Genomic DNA, 18,423 nt, shown 5'->3' with positions numbered 1-18,423 from the left:
ATTGGCGGCTTTATCCTGTAAAAGCCCTTATCTGATTTTCCATTCGGACAGGGCGGAATTGAGGACTCGTCCTCAGTTTCTCCCTAAGGTGGTTTCAGCGTTTCACCTGAACCAACCTATTGTGGTGCCTGCGGCTACTAGGGACTTGGAGGACTCCAAGTTGCTAGACGTTGTCAGGGCCCTGAAAATATATGTTTCCAGGACGGCTGGAGTCAGAAAATCTGACTCGCTGTTTATCCTGTATGCACCCAACAAGCTGGGTGCTCCTGCTTCTAAGCAGACTATTGCTCGTTGGATTTGTAGTACAATTCAGCTTGCACATTCTGTGGCAGGCCTGCCACAGCCAAAAATCTGTAAATGCCCACTCCACAAGGAAGATGGGCTCATCTTGGGCGGCTGCCCGAGGGGTCTCGGCTTTACAACTTTGCCGAGCAGCTACTTGGTCAGGAGCAAATACGTTTGTAAAATTCTACAAAATTGATACCCTATCCGAGGAGGACCTGGAGTTCTCTCATTTGGTGCTGCAGAGTCATCCGCACTCTCCCGCCCGTTTGGGAGCTTTGGTATAATCCCCATGGTCCTTACGGAGTCCCCAGCATCCACTTAGGACGTTAGAGAAAATAAGAATTTACTTACCGATAATTCTATTTCTCGTAGTCCGTAGTGGATGCTGGGCGCCCATCCCAAGTGCGGATTGTCTGCAATACTGGTACATAGTTATTATTACCAAAAAATCGGGTTATTGCTGTAGTGAGCCATCTTTTCTAGAGGCTCCTCTGTTATCATGCTGTTAACTGGGTTTAGATCACGAGTTGTACGGTGTGATTGGTGTGGCTGGTATGAGTCTTACCCGGGATTCAAAATCCTTCCTTATTGTGTACGCTCGTCCGGGCACAGTATCCTAACTGAGGCTTGGAGGAGGGTCATAGGGGGAGGAGCCAGTGCACACCAGGTAGTTCTAAAGCTTTACTTTTGTGCCCAGTCTCCTGCGGAGCCGCTATTCCCCATGGTCCTTACGGAGTCCCCAGCATCCACTACGGACTACGAGAAATAGAATTATCGGTAAGTAAATTCTTATTTTTTTGGTTCAGCTGTTGCTGTTCCTGTTTCAAGTTTGGTTAGCATGGCTTTCCTCTTGTTTTGTGTGTGCTGGTTCGTAATCTCGTCACTGTGCTTCTCTATCCTTCTTTCGAAGTATGTACGTTTCCTCAGGCACAGTTTCCTAGACTGAGTCTGGTGGGAGGGGCATAGAGGGAGGAGCCATCACACACTATCAAATTCAAGTGCCCAAGGCTCCTAGTGGACCACTCTATACCCCATGGTACTAAATGGATTCCCAGTATCCCCTACGGACTACGAGAAAAAGATTTACCGGTAGTTAATTAAAATCCTATTATCTTTGTCTCATAATGTGGCAGTAATATTATGGTACAACTGCCGTTTAGCCAGGTTAGCTGCAGACAATTCTGAAAAGGTTTGTAGGGCTTTTAAAGTATCTGTGCCCTCAGTCTGCTTATTTACAGAATATTTTCTTTGAGTGGGCTCTCATCAGGGATAGTTACTATACCTGACTCTCCACTTGGGGAGCCTTTGAATAGATCATTCAGAAGTTCCTGTGATGTAACTTTTGAAATAGCTTGGGGAACTATGTCGCTGCACAAATAGAATCCATACTTGAAATTATTTTCTGAGCCCTATTTTTTAGATCCACCACTTTATCCGGTAGAGAGGACACTTGACACCGGAGATCTACATGAGCCTTGAGGAGCTCATCATGTGAGGCTATAAGTTCTGGCATTTTCCCCTCCAAATGATCCCTTTTGTAGCCTATATCCACAATCTCCTCACGTAAGGACTTCACTGCAATCGTCCGTTCAGTCAGCATATTGGCCATGAACGATGTGAACATTTGTTATATCAACTGCACGGTGCATGTACTCTAGGATCAGTTTCGATGCCCAAGTAGGCAGGGGTGATAGTCTGTTTCTATACCAGAGTATTGGACAGAGCGAACATACTCGTAGTGGTGTTGGATAACTTCTGCTGAGGGGTAGCAGAGGAACAGATGGAGGACAGAAGGATCTTAAAATGTTTAGGCTACTTTGGCAGCATACTACCAAAATGGACTGGCAGGCAGCAACAAGGAAGACACTGTCCAGAATAATGGAGGCTCAGCCAAGAGTTGCTGACGTGATGCAGGATAAAAAGACTACTGCATGTGTGAATTAAGCATCACAAGGAGGGCATTATATGCACAGTTGTGCCAGTACACTGGTCTGGAGAGGATCACAATCTAAACTGGAATAAAATAAAAAAAATTATCTCCATAGTTCATAAACAAACTATAGAAGTATATTTCTCCCCAAAAAATTCTATGTACATACACAACCATTACAGTAAGAGCTGGTGTAGGGTGTTTGGCGCCCCCCTGCAAACTATAAATTTGCGCCCTCCCATACTTTACCAAAGGGGCAGCGCACATAATGCTTTTACACATAATGCTCCCTGTAGTAGTGCTGCTTACACACGTAACGCCCCCTACAGTAGTGATGCTTACACATGTAACGCCCCCTGTAGCAGTAACGCTTATACAAGACGCAGTGATGCTTACACACGTAACACCCCCTGCAACAGTGATGCTTACACCCGCAACGCCCCCTGTAGCAGTGACGCTTAAACGCGTAACGCACCCTGTAATGCACCACATACACATATACATACACACACATACTGTACAATCACATACATACATATACACAGATAATGTAAACATACGACACACATACTGTATACATATACACGTACACACATTTTCACTCGCTCTTTCCAGCCACTTACATAAAGAAGAATGTCAACTCATCCTTCCGTGTTGCAGGCAGCAGCCTGGCCCCGTATAGCTCTGCCCTTTATTCCTGTGTAGCTCCGCCCCCTTTTAGATCCACCCAGTACACTGCACTGTGAGGTTAGTCTGTGACAGGGGAGGGGGAGAGGAGGCTTCATAATGCCGGCGCCGCTGCCTGTCATAGAGTGTGACAGGTCCAGCAGCCGACATCAGCAGGGGAACTCAGCAGCTGGGATGCAGAGCAGGCAGAGCGCCACTACTGCCTGGCGCCTACCTGCTTTGCATCCCTTTGCTGAGCGGTAAGCTCCGGGCCTGCTTACAGTTTCAGTATATGTATAGATACAGTATACCAGCAAATTTGGACAGATTGTTCCAAATCACATAATTCCCAGATGATTGCTAATGAACATGCAGTTCTACTGTTAAAAACCAACATTTTCTTAAGATATCCTTTTGCTTTAGGTTATTGCCCATGTATTAAGATCCAAGTTAGAACTGTTTTACTGCATTTGTTTTAGTGTGTGTATGTTTATTTTAAACAGTTTGGATTTAATGGATTATGTTATAATGCCTAATTTTAAACATGAGTTGTTTAGATTTCTTTTTGTTAAAGCAGTCAGTATTAAGTTATTTATACCACCTGTATGTGCAGTAGGTTTTTGCTTTGTATGTGTTTTTATTTTATTTTGGGGTTTTTTAGCACAAATGCAGTGTGTTGTAGGAATATAGGATATTGGAGTGATAAAAAAAGAATCACTAGCCGTTTGTAGCTAGGCATTCATTAGCTGCCCAAATATTCAATATTCAATATGTCAGAAATATTTCACTGCATTCTGCCCACGTCTCTGGCATGGAGTGATTATTTATGAGCAGGGCTTCAGAAATATTGGTGGGGAATTGTGAAAAATGTGTATGTCACACATTGAATGCCCATTATAATCGTTCCATTGCAGCTAAATGCATTAACTATGTTGGATGTTTGGAATTCTTTTACACTCGACCATCTGAGAGATATTTTCTTTTTTTGTGGCTGCCTCATACCCAGTATTTATATAACAGGAACATATGATCTTGTTTTTCTAACAATAAAGGACACATAAAAGCACACCAGGCTTAAACTCCTCAACCACATGAAACCGAAAAACAATGAAAGCGAAGAGAGAGCTAATCGGATTTTCTTCTAAAATAGCTCTATCACATGTAGGAGTGAGGGGGAAAAGCAACATATGTATGTAGGTGCTGGGCTTCGTCTCCCAATCTATAAATCTGCTGTTTTATGTTTTATTATTGATTTCCTGTGTGACCATTACTATATTTTCGCTCAGCGTAGGAGTTTGGATTATAATTCTGTCATTGATTATGGCTAAAGGAAAAACTGTTTCCAACAAATTAATGTATGCTAAACGAGTACAGTGGTCACAACAGATGACAAGACTGAATACAAAATAATTTAAAGTTTAAATGACAAGTTGTTTTAATATGATGTGCACAAACAAAAACAAAAAAATAAGAATTTACTTACCGATAATTCTATTTCTCGGAGTCCGTAGTGGATGCTGGGGTTCCTGAAAGGACCATGGGGAATAGCGGCTCCGCAGGAGACAGGGCACAAAAAAGTAAAGCTTTACTAGGTCAGGTGGTGTGCACTGGCTCCTCCCCCTATGACCCTCCTCCAGACTCCAGTTAGGTACTGTGCCCGGACGAGCATACACAATAAGGGAGGCATTTTGAATCCCGGGTAAGACTCATACCAGCCACACCAATCACACCGTACAACTTGTGATCTAAACCCAGTTAACAGTATGACAACAGAAAGGGCCTCTTAAAGATGGCTCCTTAACAATAACCCGAATTAGTTAACAATAACTATGTACAAGTATTGCAGATAATCCGCACTTGGGATGGGCGCCCAGCATCCACTACGGACTCCGAGAAATAGAATTATCGGTAAGTAAATTCTTATTTTCTCTATCGTCCTAAGTGGATGCTGGGGTTCCTGAAAGGACCATGGGGATTATACCAAAGCTCCCAAACGGGCGGGAGAGTGCGGATGACTCTGCAGCACCGAATGAGAGAACTCCAGGTCCTCCTTTGCCAGGGTATCAAATTTGTAAAATTTTACAAACGTGTTCATCCCCGACCACGTAGCTGCTCGGCAGAGTTGTAATGCCGAGACCCCTCGGGCAGCCGCCCAAGATGAGCCCACCTTCCTTGTGGAGTGGGCTTTTACAGTTTTAGGCTGTGGCAGGCCTGCCACAGAATGTGCAAGTTGAATTGTGTTACAAATCCAACGAGCAATCGACTGCTTAGAAGCAGGTGCGCCCAACTTGTTGGGTGCATACAATATAAACAGCGAGTCAGATTTTCTGACTCCAGCCGTCCTTGCAATGTATATTTTTTAAGGCTCTGACAACGTCCAACAACTTGGAGTCCTCCAAGTCGCTAGTGGCCGCAGGCACCACAATAGGTTGGTTCAGATGAAATGCTGATACCACTTTAGGGAGAAAATGCGGACGAGTCCGCAGTTCTGCCCTATCCGAATGGAAGATTAGATAAGGACTTTTATAAGATAAAGCCGCCAATTCAGATACTCTCCTGGCAGAGGCCAGGGCTAGTAACATAGTCACTTTCAATGTGAGATATTTCAAATCCACCTTTTTCAATGGTTCAAACCAATGGGATTTGAGGAAATCTAAAACTACATTTAGATCCCACGGTGCCACCGGAGGCACCACAGGAGGCTGTATATGCAGTACTCCCTTGACAAAAGTCTGGACCTCAGGGACAGAGGCCAATTCTTTTTGGAAGAATATTGACAGGGCCGAAATTTGAACCTTAATGGATCCCAATTTGAGACCCATAGATAATCCTGATTGCAGGAAATGTAGGAAACGACCCAGTTGGAATTCCTCCGTCGGAACCCTCCGATCCTCGCACCACGCTACATATTTTCGCCAAATGCGGTGATAATGTTTCACGGTGACTTCCTTCCGTGCCTTAATCAAGGTAGGAATGACTTCTTCTGGAATGCCTTTCCCTTTTAGGATCTGGCGTTCAACCGCCATGCCGTCAAACGCAGCCGCGGTAAGTCTTGAAAAAGACAGGGACCCTGCTGTAGCAGGTCCCTTCTCAGAGGTAGAGGCCACGGTTCGTCCGTGAGCATCTCTTGAAGTTCCGGATACCAAGTCCTTCTCGGCCAATCCGGAACCACTAGTATTGTTCTTACTCTTCTTTGCCGTATGATCTTCAATACCTTTGGTATGAGCGGCAGAGGAGGAAACACATACACTGACTGGTACACCCAAGGAGTTACCAGTGCGTCCACAGCTATTGCCTGTGGATCTCTTGACCTGGCGCAATATTTGTCCAGTTTCTTGTTGAGGCGAGACGCCATCATGTCTACAATTGGTCTTTCCCAACGGTCTATTAACATGTTGAAGACTTCTGGATGTAGACCCCACTCTCCCGGATGAAGATCGTGTCTGCTGAGGAAGTCTGCTTCCCAGTTGTCCACGCCCGGGATGAACACTGCTGACAGTGCTATCACGTGATTCTCCGCCCAGCGAAGAATCTTGGCAGCTTCTGCCATTGCACTCCTGCTTCTTGTGCCGCCCTGCCTGTTTACATGGGCGACCGCCGTGATGTTGTCCGACTGAATCAACACCGGCTTTCCTTGCAGGAGAAGTTCCGCCTGGCTTAGAGCATTGTAGATTGCTCTTAGTTCCAGAATGTTTATGTGAAGAGACTTTTCCAGACTCGTCCATACTCCCTGGAAGTTTCTTCCTTGTGTGACTGCTCCCCAGCCTCTCAGGCTGGCGTCCGTGGTCACCAGGATCCAATCCTGAATGCCGAATCTGCGGCCTTCTAATAGGTGAGCCTTCTGCAACCACCACAGAAGTGACACCCTTGTCTTTGGTGACAGGGTTATTCGCAGGTGCATCTGCAGATGCGACCCTGACCATTTGTCCAACAGATCCCTTTGGAATATTCTTGCATGGAATCTGCCGAATGGAATTGCTTCGTAAGAAGCCACCATTTTTCCCAGGACTCTTGTGCATTGATGTACTGACACTTTTCCTGGTTTTAGGAGGTTCCTGACCAGATCGGATAACTCCTTGGCTTTTTCCTCTGGAAGGAAAACCTTTTTCTGAACCGTGTCCAGAATCATTCCTAGGAACAGCAGACGAGTTGTCGGGATTAAATGGGATTTTGGAATATTCAGAATCCACCCGTGTTGTCTTAGCACCTCTTGAGATAGTGCTAAAGCTGTCTCCAGCTGTTCTCTGGACCTTGCCCTTATTAGGAGATCGTCCAAGTATGGGATAACTAATACGCCTTTTCTTCGAAGAAGAATCATCATCTCGGCCATTACCTTGGTAAAGACCCGAGGCGCCGTGGACAATCCGAACGGCAGCGTCTGAAACTGATAGTGACAGTTTTGAACAATGAACCTGAGGTACCCCTGGTGTGCGGGGTAAATCGGAACGTGTAGATACGCATCCTTGATGTCCAAGGATACCATAAAGTCCCCTTCTTCCAGGTTCGCTATCACTGCTCTGAGTGACTCCATCTTGAACTTGAACTTTTTTATGTAGAGGTTCAAGGACTTCAGATTTAGAATAGGCCTTACCGAGCCATCCGGCTTCGGTACCACAAATAGAGTGGAATAATACCCCTTTCCTTGTTGTAATAGGGGTACTTTGACTATCACCTGCTGAGCGTACAGCTTGTGAATGGCTTCCAACACCCTCTCCCTTTCGGAAGAGACGGTTGGTAAGGCAGACTTCAGGGAACGATGAGGAGGATCCGTCTCTAATTCCAACCTGTACCCCTGAGATATTATCTGCAGGATCCAGGGGTCTACCTGCGAGTGAGCCCACTGCGCGCTGTAATTTTTGAGACGGCCCCCCACTGTCCCCGAGTCCGCTTGAGAGGCCCCAGCGTCATGCTGAGGTTTTTGCAGGAGCCGGGGAGGGCTTCTGTTCCTGGGAAGGAGCTGCCTGTTGGTGTCTCTTCCCTCTTCCTCTGCCTCGTGGCAGGTACGACAAGCCCTTTGCTCTCTTATTTTTGTAGGAGCGAAAAGGCTGCGGTTGAAAGGTCGGTGCCTTTCTCTGTTGGGGAGTGACTTGAGGTAAAAAAGTGGATTTCCCGGCAGTAGCCGTGGCCACCAAGTCTGATAGACCAACTCCAAATAACTCCTCCCCTTTATACGGCAAAACCTCCATGTGACGTTTTGAATCCGCATCGCCTGTCCACTGTCGTGTCCATAAGGCTCTTCTGGCTGAAATGGACATAGCACTCACCCGAGATGCCAGTGTGCAAATATCCCTCTGTGCATCACGCATATAGATAAATGCATCCTTTATTTGTTCTAACGACAGTAAAACATTGTCCCTATCTAGGGTATCAATATTTTCAATCAGGGATTCTGACCAAACTACTCCAGCACTGCACATCCAGGCAGTTGCTATAGCTGGTCGTAGTATAACACCTGCATGTGTGTATATATTCTTTTGAATAACTTCCATCTTTCTATCTGATGGATCCTTAAGTGCGGCCGTCTCAGGAGAGGGTAACGCCACTTGTTTGGATAAGCGTGTGAGCGCCTTGTCCACCTTAGGGGGTGTTTCCCAGCGCGCCCTAACCTCTGGCGGGAAAGGGTATAATGCCAATAACTTTTTTGAAATTATCAACTTTTTATCAGGAGCAACCCACGCTTCATCACACACGTCATTTAATTCTTCTGATTCAGGAAAAACTGTTTGTAGTTTTTTCACACCATACATAATACCCTGTTTTACGGTATCTGTAGTATCAGCTAAATGTAACGTCTCCTTCATTGCCAAAATCATATAACGTGTGGCCCTACTGGAAAATACGTTTGAATTTCTACCGTCGTCACTGGAATCAGTGCCCGTGTCTGGGTCTGTGTCGACCGACTGAGGCAAAGGGCGTTTTACAGCCCCTGACCTGTTTGAGGCGCCTGGACAGGCATTAATTGATTGTCCGGCCGCCTCATGTCCTCAACTGACTGTTTAAGGGAAGATAAACCATCACGTAATTCCACAAATAAAGGCATCCATTCTGGTGTCGACCCCCTGGGGGGTGACATCTGCATATTTGGCAATTGCTCCGCCTCCACACCAATATCGTCCTCATACATGTCGACACCACGTACCGACACACACCGCAAACTCACAGGGAATGCTCTAATGAAGACAGGACCCACTAGCCCTTTTGGGGAGACAGAGGGAGAGTCTGCCAGCACACACCACAAAGCGCTATATATACAAGGGATATCCTTATATTAAGTGCTCCCTTATAGCTGCTTTAATATATATATATATATAGCCATTAATGTGCCCCCCCTCTCTGTTTTACCCTGTTTCTGTAGTGCAGTGCAGGGGAGAGACCTGGGAGCCGTTCTGACCAGCGGAGCTGTGACAGAAAATGGCGCCGTGTGCTGAGGAGATAGGCCCCGCCCCTTTTTCGGCGGGTTCTTCTCCCGCTATTTTTCCAGTCAGGCAGGGGTTAAATATCTCCATATAGCCCCTATGGGCTATATGTGAGGTATTTTTAGCCTTGTATAAGGTTTATATTTGCCTCTCAGAGCGCCCCCCCCCAGCGCTCTGCACCCTCAGTGACTGCCCAGTGAAGTGTGCTGAGAGGAAAATGGCGCACAGCTGCAGTGCTGTGCGCTACCTTATGAAGACTGAGGAGTCTTCAGCCGCCGGTTTCCGGACCTCTTCACGCTTCAGCATCTGCAAGGGGGTCGGCGGCGCGGCTCCGGGACCGGACTCCACGGCTGGGCCTGTGTTCGATCCCTCTGGAGCTAATGGTGTCCAGTAGCCAAGCAGCAAATCCACTCTGCATGCAGGTGAGTTTACTACTTTCCCCCTAAGTCCCACGTTGCAGTGATCCTGTTGCCAGCAGGACTCACTGTAAAGAAAAAAAACCTAAACTAAACTTTCTCTAAGCAGCTCTTTAGGAGAGCCACCTAGATTGCACCCTTCTCGTTCGGGCACAAAATCTAACTGGAGTCTGGAGGAGGGTCATAGGGGGAGGAGCCAGTGCACACCACCTGACCTAGTAAAGCTTTACTTTTTTGTGCCCTGTCTCCTGCGGAGCCGCTATTCCCCATGGTCCTTTCAGGAACCCCAGCATCCACTTAGGACGATAGAGAAATAATGTTTAGCGTTACAGCTCCTAATCATGGGGGTTCATTTAATGCTTTCAATGTGTGTTTTTAAAGCTTGATCAATGTGATCTGTGTCTGATTTCACGATTTGATGTTTCTATTGGGTTTTTTAGCTAACTTTGGATTTAAACCATAATTGAGTTTATCAGCTGACATGTGGGCAAAAAAAGTAACATTTGTCATGGTTGTATACCCATGACCAGAGAACGGGTGATACTACAATAGAGTTTTGTTTGCAGTTGTATCACTTGACTGATAATAGTAATCCAAACTAGCATGGAGTGACACATACACACACATACACATACACACACACATACACACACACATACACACACACATACACACACACATACACACACACACACACACACTTCCTGACAACTGCTCACTTTGATTTACTTTGAGTTAATTTCAATATTCCCTGCAGTCTTCACAAGTCTGTTTAATTTTCTGTATAATATAATTAAAGGGTGCACTCCTGAAATACATATTAACACAATATACTGCAGGGACTCTTTGTACTCTCTGTTAAAAGCAGACAAAAAGAATAAGAATTTTTCTTCGTGTTTAATGGATGTGTGTTACACTTGCATGAACTCTCTAGCTTGGCAACACATGGTCATTATTTTATTTTTGATAGCTGTCAGATGCTACAGCAGTTGACATAGGCAGCATGCAGTATAAGGAGACTATATAAATGTAATTTGTCCACGACATCAGAATAAAAATACTACTTGAACTACGTGCATAACTTTGATTTGTCCAGTGCGGGTGATTTGTGAGACTTACTTTTTTTAATTTAATTTAATTTTTTACAGTGTCTCTTATACAACAAGCATCAGACTGAATTAGTGAAGCAAGCATAGTATGCCACCAAATGTGTTATAAATGACAGAAAAATACTTGAATGTACATGTAGTTACAACATTAATTACAAGTAGTGCACTGCATGTGAACAAAGGAATTTCGTAAAATAGTATAGTACATATGGTTTTAGAAAACAATACCTACTTATTGAAGCATACAGTACACTGAAGTTCCAAAAGTCATGGGATAATTGCCTAGTATCATGTAGGATCCCCTCTAGCCCAACGAAGTGCTGCAACTCTGTGGCATTGCTTCCACAAGTGGACGGAAGATCTCTGGAGGCCCATGCCATCTGGATCGCTTCCCACAGCTCCCTATAATTTTGTATGTGCAGTATATTTTACGGGTGATTGGCCCTCTCCACCACATCCCATAAATCCTCAATTAGGTTCATGTCAGGAACAACTGGAACCATGACTCATCGGACTACGCCAAATGTTGCCAGTCCTCCAGGGTCCAAATATCGATGTCACGAGCCCAGCTGAGTTGCTGTGTCCGGTGTGGTGCTGTGCTCTATGTTGTAAGACAAGCAGACAGCTGACTATTGCTATGAGCAAGTTACAGATCTTTGATGACAGCAACTGGAGTAACTTGTCATTAAGGACCAGAGTAGCGCTTTTTGACAAATCTGTTTCAGGGTTGCTATGTGATGCTATTGTCTTTTGTATTTTATTTGTAAAGTCATTTGTATATAGCACATACATTCTGAAGTGCCTTTCAGAGAATATGTTGTCATTTACATCAGTCCTTGCCCGAGTGGAGATTACAGGTTATATTCACTGCCAGATGTTATATATAATACATTTTTGTCTTTTTTTTTTTTTTTTTTTTTGGGGGGGGGGGGGTATTTTACATACCAATATGTTAATGAACTGAGGGTAAACTGAGACACCCCTGGAGGTAACCTAGCACCCACCCACATGTACAATACAATACTTATGGTAATACAGAGCCATTTACAAACAATCGTGAACATCTTTTGGTTTCCAGACATTACTGTGCTTTTTGCAAAGCCTCAGGGTAACATGTTATGTCCTTTTTAAACCATTATGAAACTTTTGGGTAGACGAGTTTGTATTTGGGCTTAATTGATCTCATAACTTTTAAGTTGTGTGAGAGTATGTAGTTGCCTCTGTGTTTAATTGTTTACTCTGTATTCAGTTAATGCATTTATTTTTATAGCAACAAAGAACAGTATATAGGCTGACTCTTGTGAAGGCTTGGAATGTGGATGAACTGAAAGCCTACTCTGACCTCGTGGTTCTTGGTAAACCAGATTTCATCGAAGTGAAGGTAAGTTGCTACATTTACCTATTTGGGTGATGTGGTCAATGATTATGCTTGAATGTTAAAATTGTTTGTGTACTTTTATGGTTATTAATCAAAAGCTGCGTTGACTAGTCAGTAAGGCAAGTGCTTTATGTGCTCTTTCCCAGGTTTGAAGGAACACCTTTTTATTTATTTTTTGTAAACCCATGCATGTAAAACCAGGTGACAGGTTCTCTTTCTGTGTATTCTTAGAGCTTAGGATCTACTGTTCCCTTCTGATCATCATGGTTGTACTTTGCTCACCTACAGTACTTGCTGCATGTTATTTTCTTGTTAAAGTGTTTGTTCATAAGTGAGCAGCAGATTCAGTGAAGGCAAACACAAATGGGTATGAGGATCACTTTCTACAACAATTTTGATTCCTTAAACATATAACTATGGAGGTCTATTTATGATTGTTTCCATAAACCCTTTAAAAATGATTGTTCCTTATTACGGAATATTGAGATGATTTAAAATGTATTTCTGGAGGTGGTTACCAGTGTATACACACCGCTCCTCAAAAGACCCCATCCTCGCGAGGCTAAAAAGTAGTGTGATCGGTTATACAATGAGTTTATTTCCAGGTATAGACGCAGCTGAGCTTATGTGCGTCCATTGGTGGTTACCTGCATGGGATCCGAAGATGTAGCCAATCCACTGCAGAGGGCTAACGCTATCTAAGTTTAGCATTTTAAATCTTGGTATATTGCTTCAGACTGCAGTTCCCATCAAGACTAATGTGGACTCTGTCCCACCCGCAGCCTAACTTCCCCAGTCACCTTGTATCAGGGTTAAGAGGTTGCCGGATAATCAATGTTGACTAATATATTAATATCCTTGTCATTGGTGTGTTAATACTCCAATATTGTGAACAGACCATATAAGTAACGACTACTGTGTTAAAAAAAAATTAAATTCCAAATATGTATACCAAAGGGTCCTGGAGTAAAGTGCTCCTTTAATAGATTACATGATAACAGTACAAATAATCTGTATCAGAAGATGCACACTGCACATAAGACGTGTAAACGGGTTGGTCTTAAATTGCCAGCGGTCAGAATATCGTCCATGGCATCCTGATTATCAGAATCCCAATAGGGGAACATAAGTATACTTACCTTTCCCCCACTGGCCCCCCCTTACCCTAACTTTCTAGCAGCCTAAACTAAACCATCCCACCCCGGCAGCCTAACCCTCCCCTGTGGTGCCTAGACTTAATCCCCCCCCCCCCCTGCCTTTTACCTCTCCAGCGGTTGATATTCCAGCACCAGGCTGGTGACCCTGTTTGGGAAGCCGGTGTCTGCATTACGAGTAGTGTCGGGATTCCGGTGTCCGTATTCTAACTGACAGGATCCGACTGCTGGGATCCCGTGTTAACACATCACCACCATTTCCCAACTGTTTTGTTCCACATCACATCACTTCTGAATTATTATGTTAAAACTGCTTTTATCTATGTAGCTTTTCTTGCTCTTATCCAATGGCTTTTCTCTAACGTCCTAGTGGATGCTGGGGACTCCGTCAGGACCATGGGGATTAGCGGGCTCCGCAGGAGACAGGGCACATCTAAAAAGCTTTTTTAGGTCACATGGTGTGTACTGGCTCCTCCCCCTATGACCCTCCTCCAAGCCTCAGTTAGGTTTTTGTGCCCGTCCGAGAAGGGTGCAAACTGGATGGCTCCCTTAAGGAGCTATTTAGTAAAGTTTTTTTTTTTAGGTTTCTAATCAGTGATTCCTGCTGGCGACAGGATCACTGCAACGAGGGACCTAGGGGAGAGACTTGCAACTCACCTGCGTGCAGGAGGATTGAAGTCTTAGGCTACTGGACACTGAGCTCCAGAGGGAGTCGGAACACAGGTCAGCCTGGGGTTCGTCCCGGAGCCGCGCCGCCGATCCCCCTTACAGACGCTGAAGAAAGACGGCGGAACGGAGGTCCGGAAACAGGCGGCAGAAGACTTCACAGTCTTCAGAGAGGTAGCGCACAGCACTGCAGCTGTGCGCCATTGTTGTCACACGGCTCACTGACACGGTCACGGAGGGTGCAGGGCGCTGCTGGGGGCGCCCTGGGCAGCAATATAAATACCTATTTGGCAAATAAATACATCACATATAGCCATTAAGGCTATATGTATGTATTTTAACCCAGGCCAGTTATTAAAAAACCGGGAGGAAAAGCCCGCCGAAAAAGGGGCGGAGCTTATTCTCCTCAGCACACGGCGCCATTTTCCTGATCAGCTCCGCTGGTGAGGAAGGCTCCCACTCTCCCCTGCACTGCACTACAGAAACAGGGTTAAAAGAGAAGGGGGGCATAAATTGGCGATATAATGATATATTAAGAGCGCATATATAGAAACAACACCTTCTAGGGTTGTTATATACATTATAGCGCTTTTGGTGTGTGCTGGCAAACTCTCCCTCTGTCTCCCCAAAGGGCTAGTGGGTCCTGTCCTCTATCAGAGCATTCCCTGTGTGTGTGCTGTATGTCGGTACGTGTGTGTCGACATGTATGAGGAAAATGTTGGTGAGGAGGCGGAGCAAATTGCCTGTAATGTTGATGTCACTCTCTAGGGAGTCGACACCGGAATGGATGGTCTACTTATGGAATTACGTGATAATGTCAACACGCTGCAAGACGGTTGACGACATGAGATGGCCGGCGGACAAATTAGTACCGGTCCAGGCGTCTCAGACACCGTCAGGGGCTTGTAAAAACGCCCATTTACCTCAGTCGGTCGACAGACACAGACATGGACACTGACCCCAGTGTCGACGGTGAAGAAACATACGTAATTTTCCTTTAGGGCCACGAGTTACATGTTAAGGGCAATGAAGGAGCAGTTACATATTTCTGATACTACAAGTACCACAAATAAGGGTATTTTGTAGGGTGTGAATAAACTACTTGTAGTTTTGCCTGAATCAGATAAATTAAATGAAGTGTGTGATGATACGTGGGGTTCCTCCGATAGAAAGTTATGGGCGGTATACCCTTTCCCGCCAGAAGTAAGGGTACTGGTGTTATACTACGACCAGCAATCGCCTCAGCCTGGATGTGCAGCGCTGAGGGGGCTTGGTCGGATTTCCTGACTGAAAATTTTGATACCCTTGACAGGGACAAGATTTTATTGACTATAGAGCATTTTAAGGATGCATTTCTATATATGCGTGATGCGCAGAGGGATATTTGCAAGTAAATGTGATGTACATATCTGCCAGACGAAGACACGACAGTGGTCAGGTGAGGCAGATTCCAGACGGCATGTGGAAGTATTGCCGTATAAAGGGGCGGTCCATCGGACCTGGTGGCCATGGCAACAGCTGAAAAATCCACCTTTTGTTACCCCGAATCACATATCGGCAAAAAAGGACACAGTCTTTTCAGTCTCAGTCCTTTCGTCCCCATACGGGCAGGCGGGCAAAGGCCAGTCATATCTGCCCAGGGGTAGAGGAAAGGGAAGAAGACTGCAGCAAGCAGCCCATTCCCAGGAACAGAAGCCCCTCACAGCTTCTGCCAAGTCCGCAGCATAACGCTGGGGCCGTACAAGCGGACTCAGGTGCGGTAGGGGGTCATCTCAAGAGTTTCAGTACGCAGGGGGCTCACTCGCAAGGGAACTCCGGGATCCTACATGTAGTATCCCAGGTGTACATTGGAAATTCGAGACATCTCCCCCTCACACAATTCACAGGCTGTATTCCCAGCAGGTGATAATCAAAGTACCCCTCTTACAACATGGAAGGGGGTAGTATTCCACACTATATTGTGGTACTGAAGCCAACCGGCTCGGTGAGATCTGAAATATTTGAACACTTACATACAAGCGTTCAAATCAAGATGGAGTCACTCAGAGCAGTGATAGCGAACCAGGAAGAAGGGGACGATATGGTGTCACTGGATATCAGGGACGCTTACCTACAGGTCCAAATTTGCCCTTCTCACCAAGGGTACTTCAGGTTCCTGGTACAGAACTGTCACTATCAGTTCAGACGCTGCCGTTTGGGTTGTCCACGGCGCCCCGGGTCTTTACCAAGGTAATGGCCGGAATGATGATTTTTCTTAAAAGGAAACATGGACGCTTTCCTGATAAGGGCAAGGTCCAGAGAACAGTTGGAGGTCGGAGTAGCACTATCTTAAGTAGTTCTACGACAGCACGAGTGGATTCTAAATATTCCAAAATCGCAGCTTTTTCCGATGACACGTCTACTGTTCATAGGGATGATTCTGGACACAGTCCAGAAAAACGTGTTTCTCCCAGTGGAGAAAGCCAGGGAGTTATCCGAGCTAATCGGGATCCTCCTAAAACCAGGAAAAGTGTCAGTGCATCATTGCACAAGAGTCCTGGTAAAAATGGTGGCTTATTACGAAGCAATTCCATTCGGCAGATTTCCCGCAAGAACTCTTCGGTGGGATCTGCTGGACAAATGGTCCGGATCGCATCCTCAGATGCATCAGCGGATAACCCTATATCCAAGGACAAGGGTGTCTCTCCTGTGGTGATTACAGAGTGCTCATCTTCTAGAGGGCCGCAGATTTGGCATTCAGGATTGGATGCCGGTGACCACGGAGGCCAGCCTGAGAGGCTGGAGAACAGTCACACAGGGAAAAAATTTCCAGGGAAGTGTGATTAAGTCTGGAGAATTCTCTCTGCATAAATAAGCTTAGAGCAAATTTATAAGGCTCTAAACTTAGCAAGACCTCTGCTTCACGGTCAGCCGGTATTGATCCAGTGGGATAACATCACGGCAGTCGCCCACGTAAACAGAAAGGGCGGCACAAGAAGCAGGAGGGCAGTGACAAAACTGCAAGGATTTTTCGCTAGGCGGAAAATCATGTGATAGCACTGTCAGCAGTGTTCTTTCCGGGAGTGGACGACTGGGAAGCAGACTTCCTCAGCAGGCATGACCTCCACCCGGGAGAGTGGAAACTTCATAGGGAAGTTTTTCAGCATGATTGTGGACCGTTGGCAAAGACCAAAGGTGGACATGATAGCGTCCCGCCCGAAAAACGGGACAGGTATTCCGCCAGGTCATGAGACCTTCAGGCGATAGCTGTGGATGTTCTGGTAACACCGGGGGTGTACCAGTCAGTGTATGGGTTCCCTCCTCTGTTTCTCATAACCAAGGTATTGAGAATTATAAGACATAGAGGAGTATGAACTATACTAGTGGCTCCGGATGGGCCAAGAGGGACTTGGTACCCGGAGCTTCAAGAGATGCTCACAGAGGACTAAGGGCCTGGGGAGCTAAGAAGGGACTTGCTTCAGCAAGTACCATGTCTTTTCCAAGAATTACCGCGGCTGCGTTTGACGGCATGGCGGTTGAATACCGGATTCTGAAGGGAAAAAGGCATTCCATAAGAGGTCATACCTACCTTGGTCAAAGCCAGGAAGGAGGTGACCGCACAACGTCATCACCACATGTGGTGAAAATATGTTGCGTGGGTAAGGCCAGGAAGGCTCCACGAAGGAAATTCAACTAGGTCGATTCTGCACTTCCTGAAAACAGGAGTGTTTTGAGCCTCAAATTGGGGTTCATTAAGATTTAAATTTCGGCCCTGTAGATTTTCTTCCAGAAAAAATTGACTTCAGTTCCTGAAGTCCAGATTGTAAAGGGTGTATTCCATATACAGTTCTTTTGTGCCTCTAGGGGCACCGTGAGATCTCAACATAGTGTTGGGATTCCTTAAAATCATATTGGTTTGAACCGCTCAAATCTGTGGATTTGAAATATCTCACATGGAAAGTGACCATGCTGTTGACCAATATCTCACATGGAAAGTGACCATGTTGTTAGTCCTGGCCTCGGCCAGGCGATTGTCAAAAAGAATGGGCGGCTTTGTTTTACAAAAGCCCATATTAAAATTTTCCATTTGAACAGGGCAGAACTGGGACTCGTCTCCAGTTTCTTCCTAAAGGGGTGTCAGCGTTGTCACCTGAAACAACCTATTGTGGTGCCTGCGGCTACTGGGGACTTGGAGGACTCCAAGTTACTAGACGTTGTCAGGGCCCTAAAAATATATATATATATATATATATATATATATAGTTAGGACGGCTGGAGTCAGAAAGTCTGACTTGCTGTTTATATTGTATGCACCCAACAAGCTGGGTGCTCCTGCTTCTAAGCAGTCTATTGCACGCTAGATTTGTAGTACAATTCAGCTTGCACATTCTGTGGCAGGCCTGCCACAGCCGAAATATGTAGAT

General features: G+C 45.5%; 1 protein-coding gene and 1 long non-coding RNA gene across 3 annotated transcripts in view; one reads left to right on the top strand and one right to left on the bottom strand.

The window, feature by feature from the left end:
- The window catches only part of LOC135050879 (uncharacterized), a 59,746-nt gene extending 48,330 nt beyond the window's left edge, over positions 1–11,416 (bottom strand). For both annotated transcript variants that reach the window (XR_010241894.1, XR_010241895.1), the window contains exon 1: positions 11,055–11,416. This is a non-coding gene — a long non-coding RNA (uncharacterized LOC135050879). The remainder of the gene's footprint in view (positions 1–11,054) is intronic.
- The window catches only part of LOC135028178 (S-adenosyl-L-methionine-dependent tRNA 4-demethylwyosine synthase TYW1-like), a 590,293-nt gene that overhangs the window by 429,448 nt on the left and 142,422 nt on the right, over positions 1–18,423 (top strand). The window contains exon 14 of the mRNA XM_063953759.1: positions 12,093–12,203. Within this exon, the coding sequence (XP_063809829.1) occupies positions 12,093–12,203 (111 nt within the window). The remainder of the gene's footprint in view (positions 1–12,092; positions 12,204–18,423) is intronic.

This window comes from Pseudophryne corroboree, chromosome 2, assembly GCF_028390025.1.
Source record: "Pseudophryne corroboree isolate aPseCor3 chromosome 2, aPseCor3.hap2, whole genome shotgun sequence".
NCBI lineage: Eukaryota > Metazoa > Chordata > Amphibia > Anura > Myobatrachidae > Pseudophryne > Pseudophryne corroboree.
The sequence above is the reverse complement of the archived record's forward strand: the minus strand, read 5'-3'. Positions and strand labels throughout refer to the sequence as shown.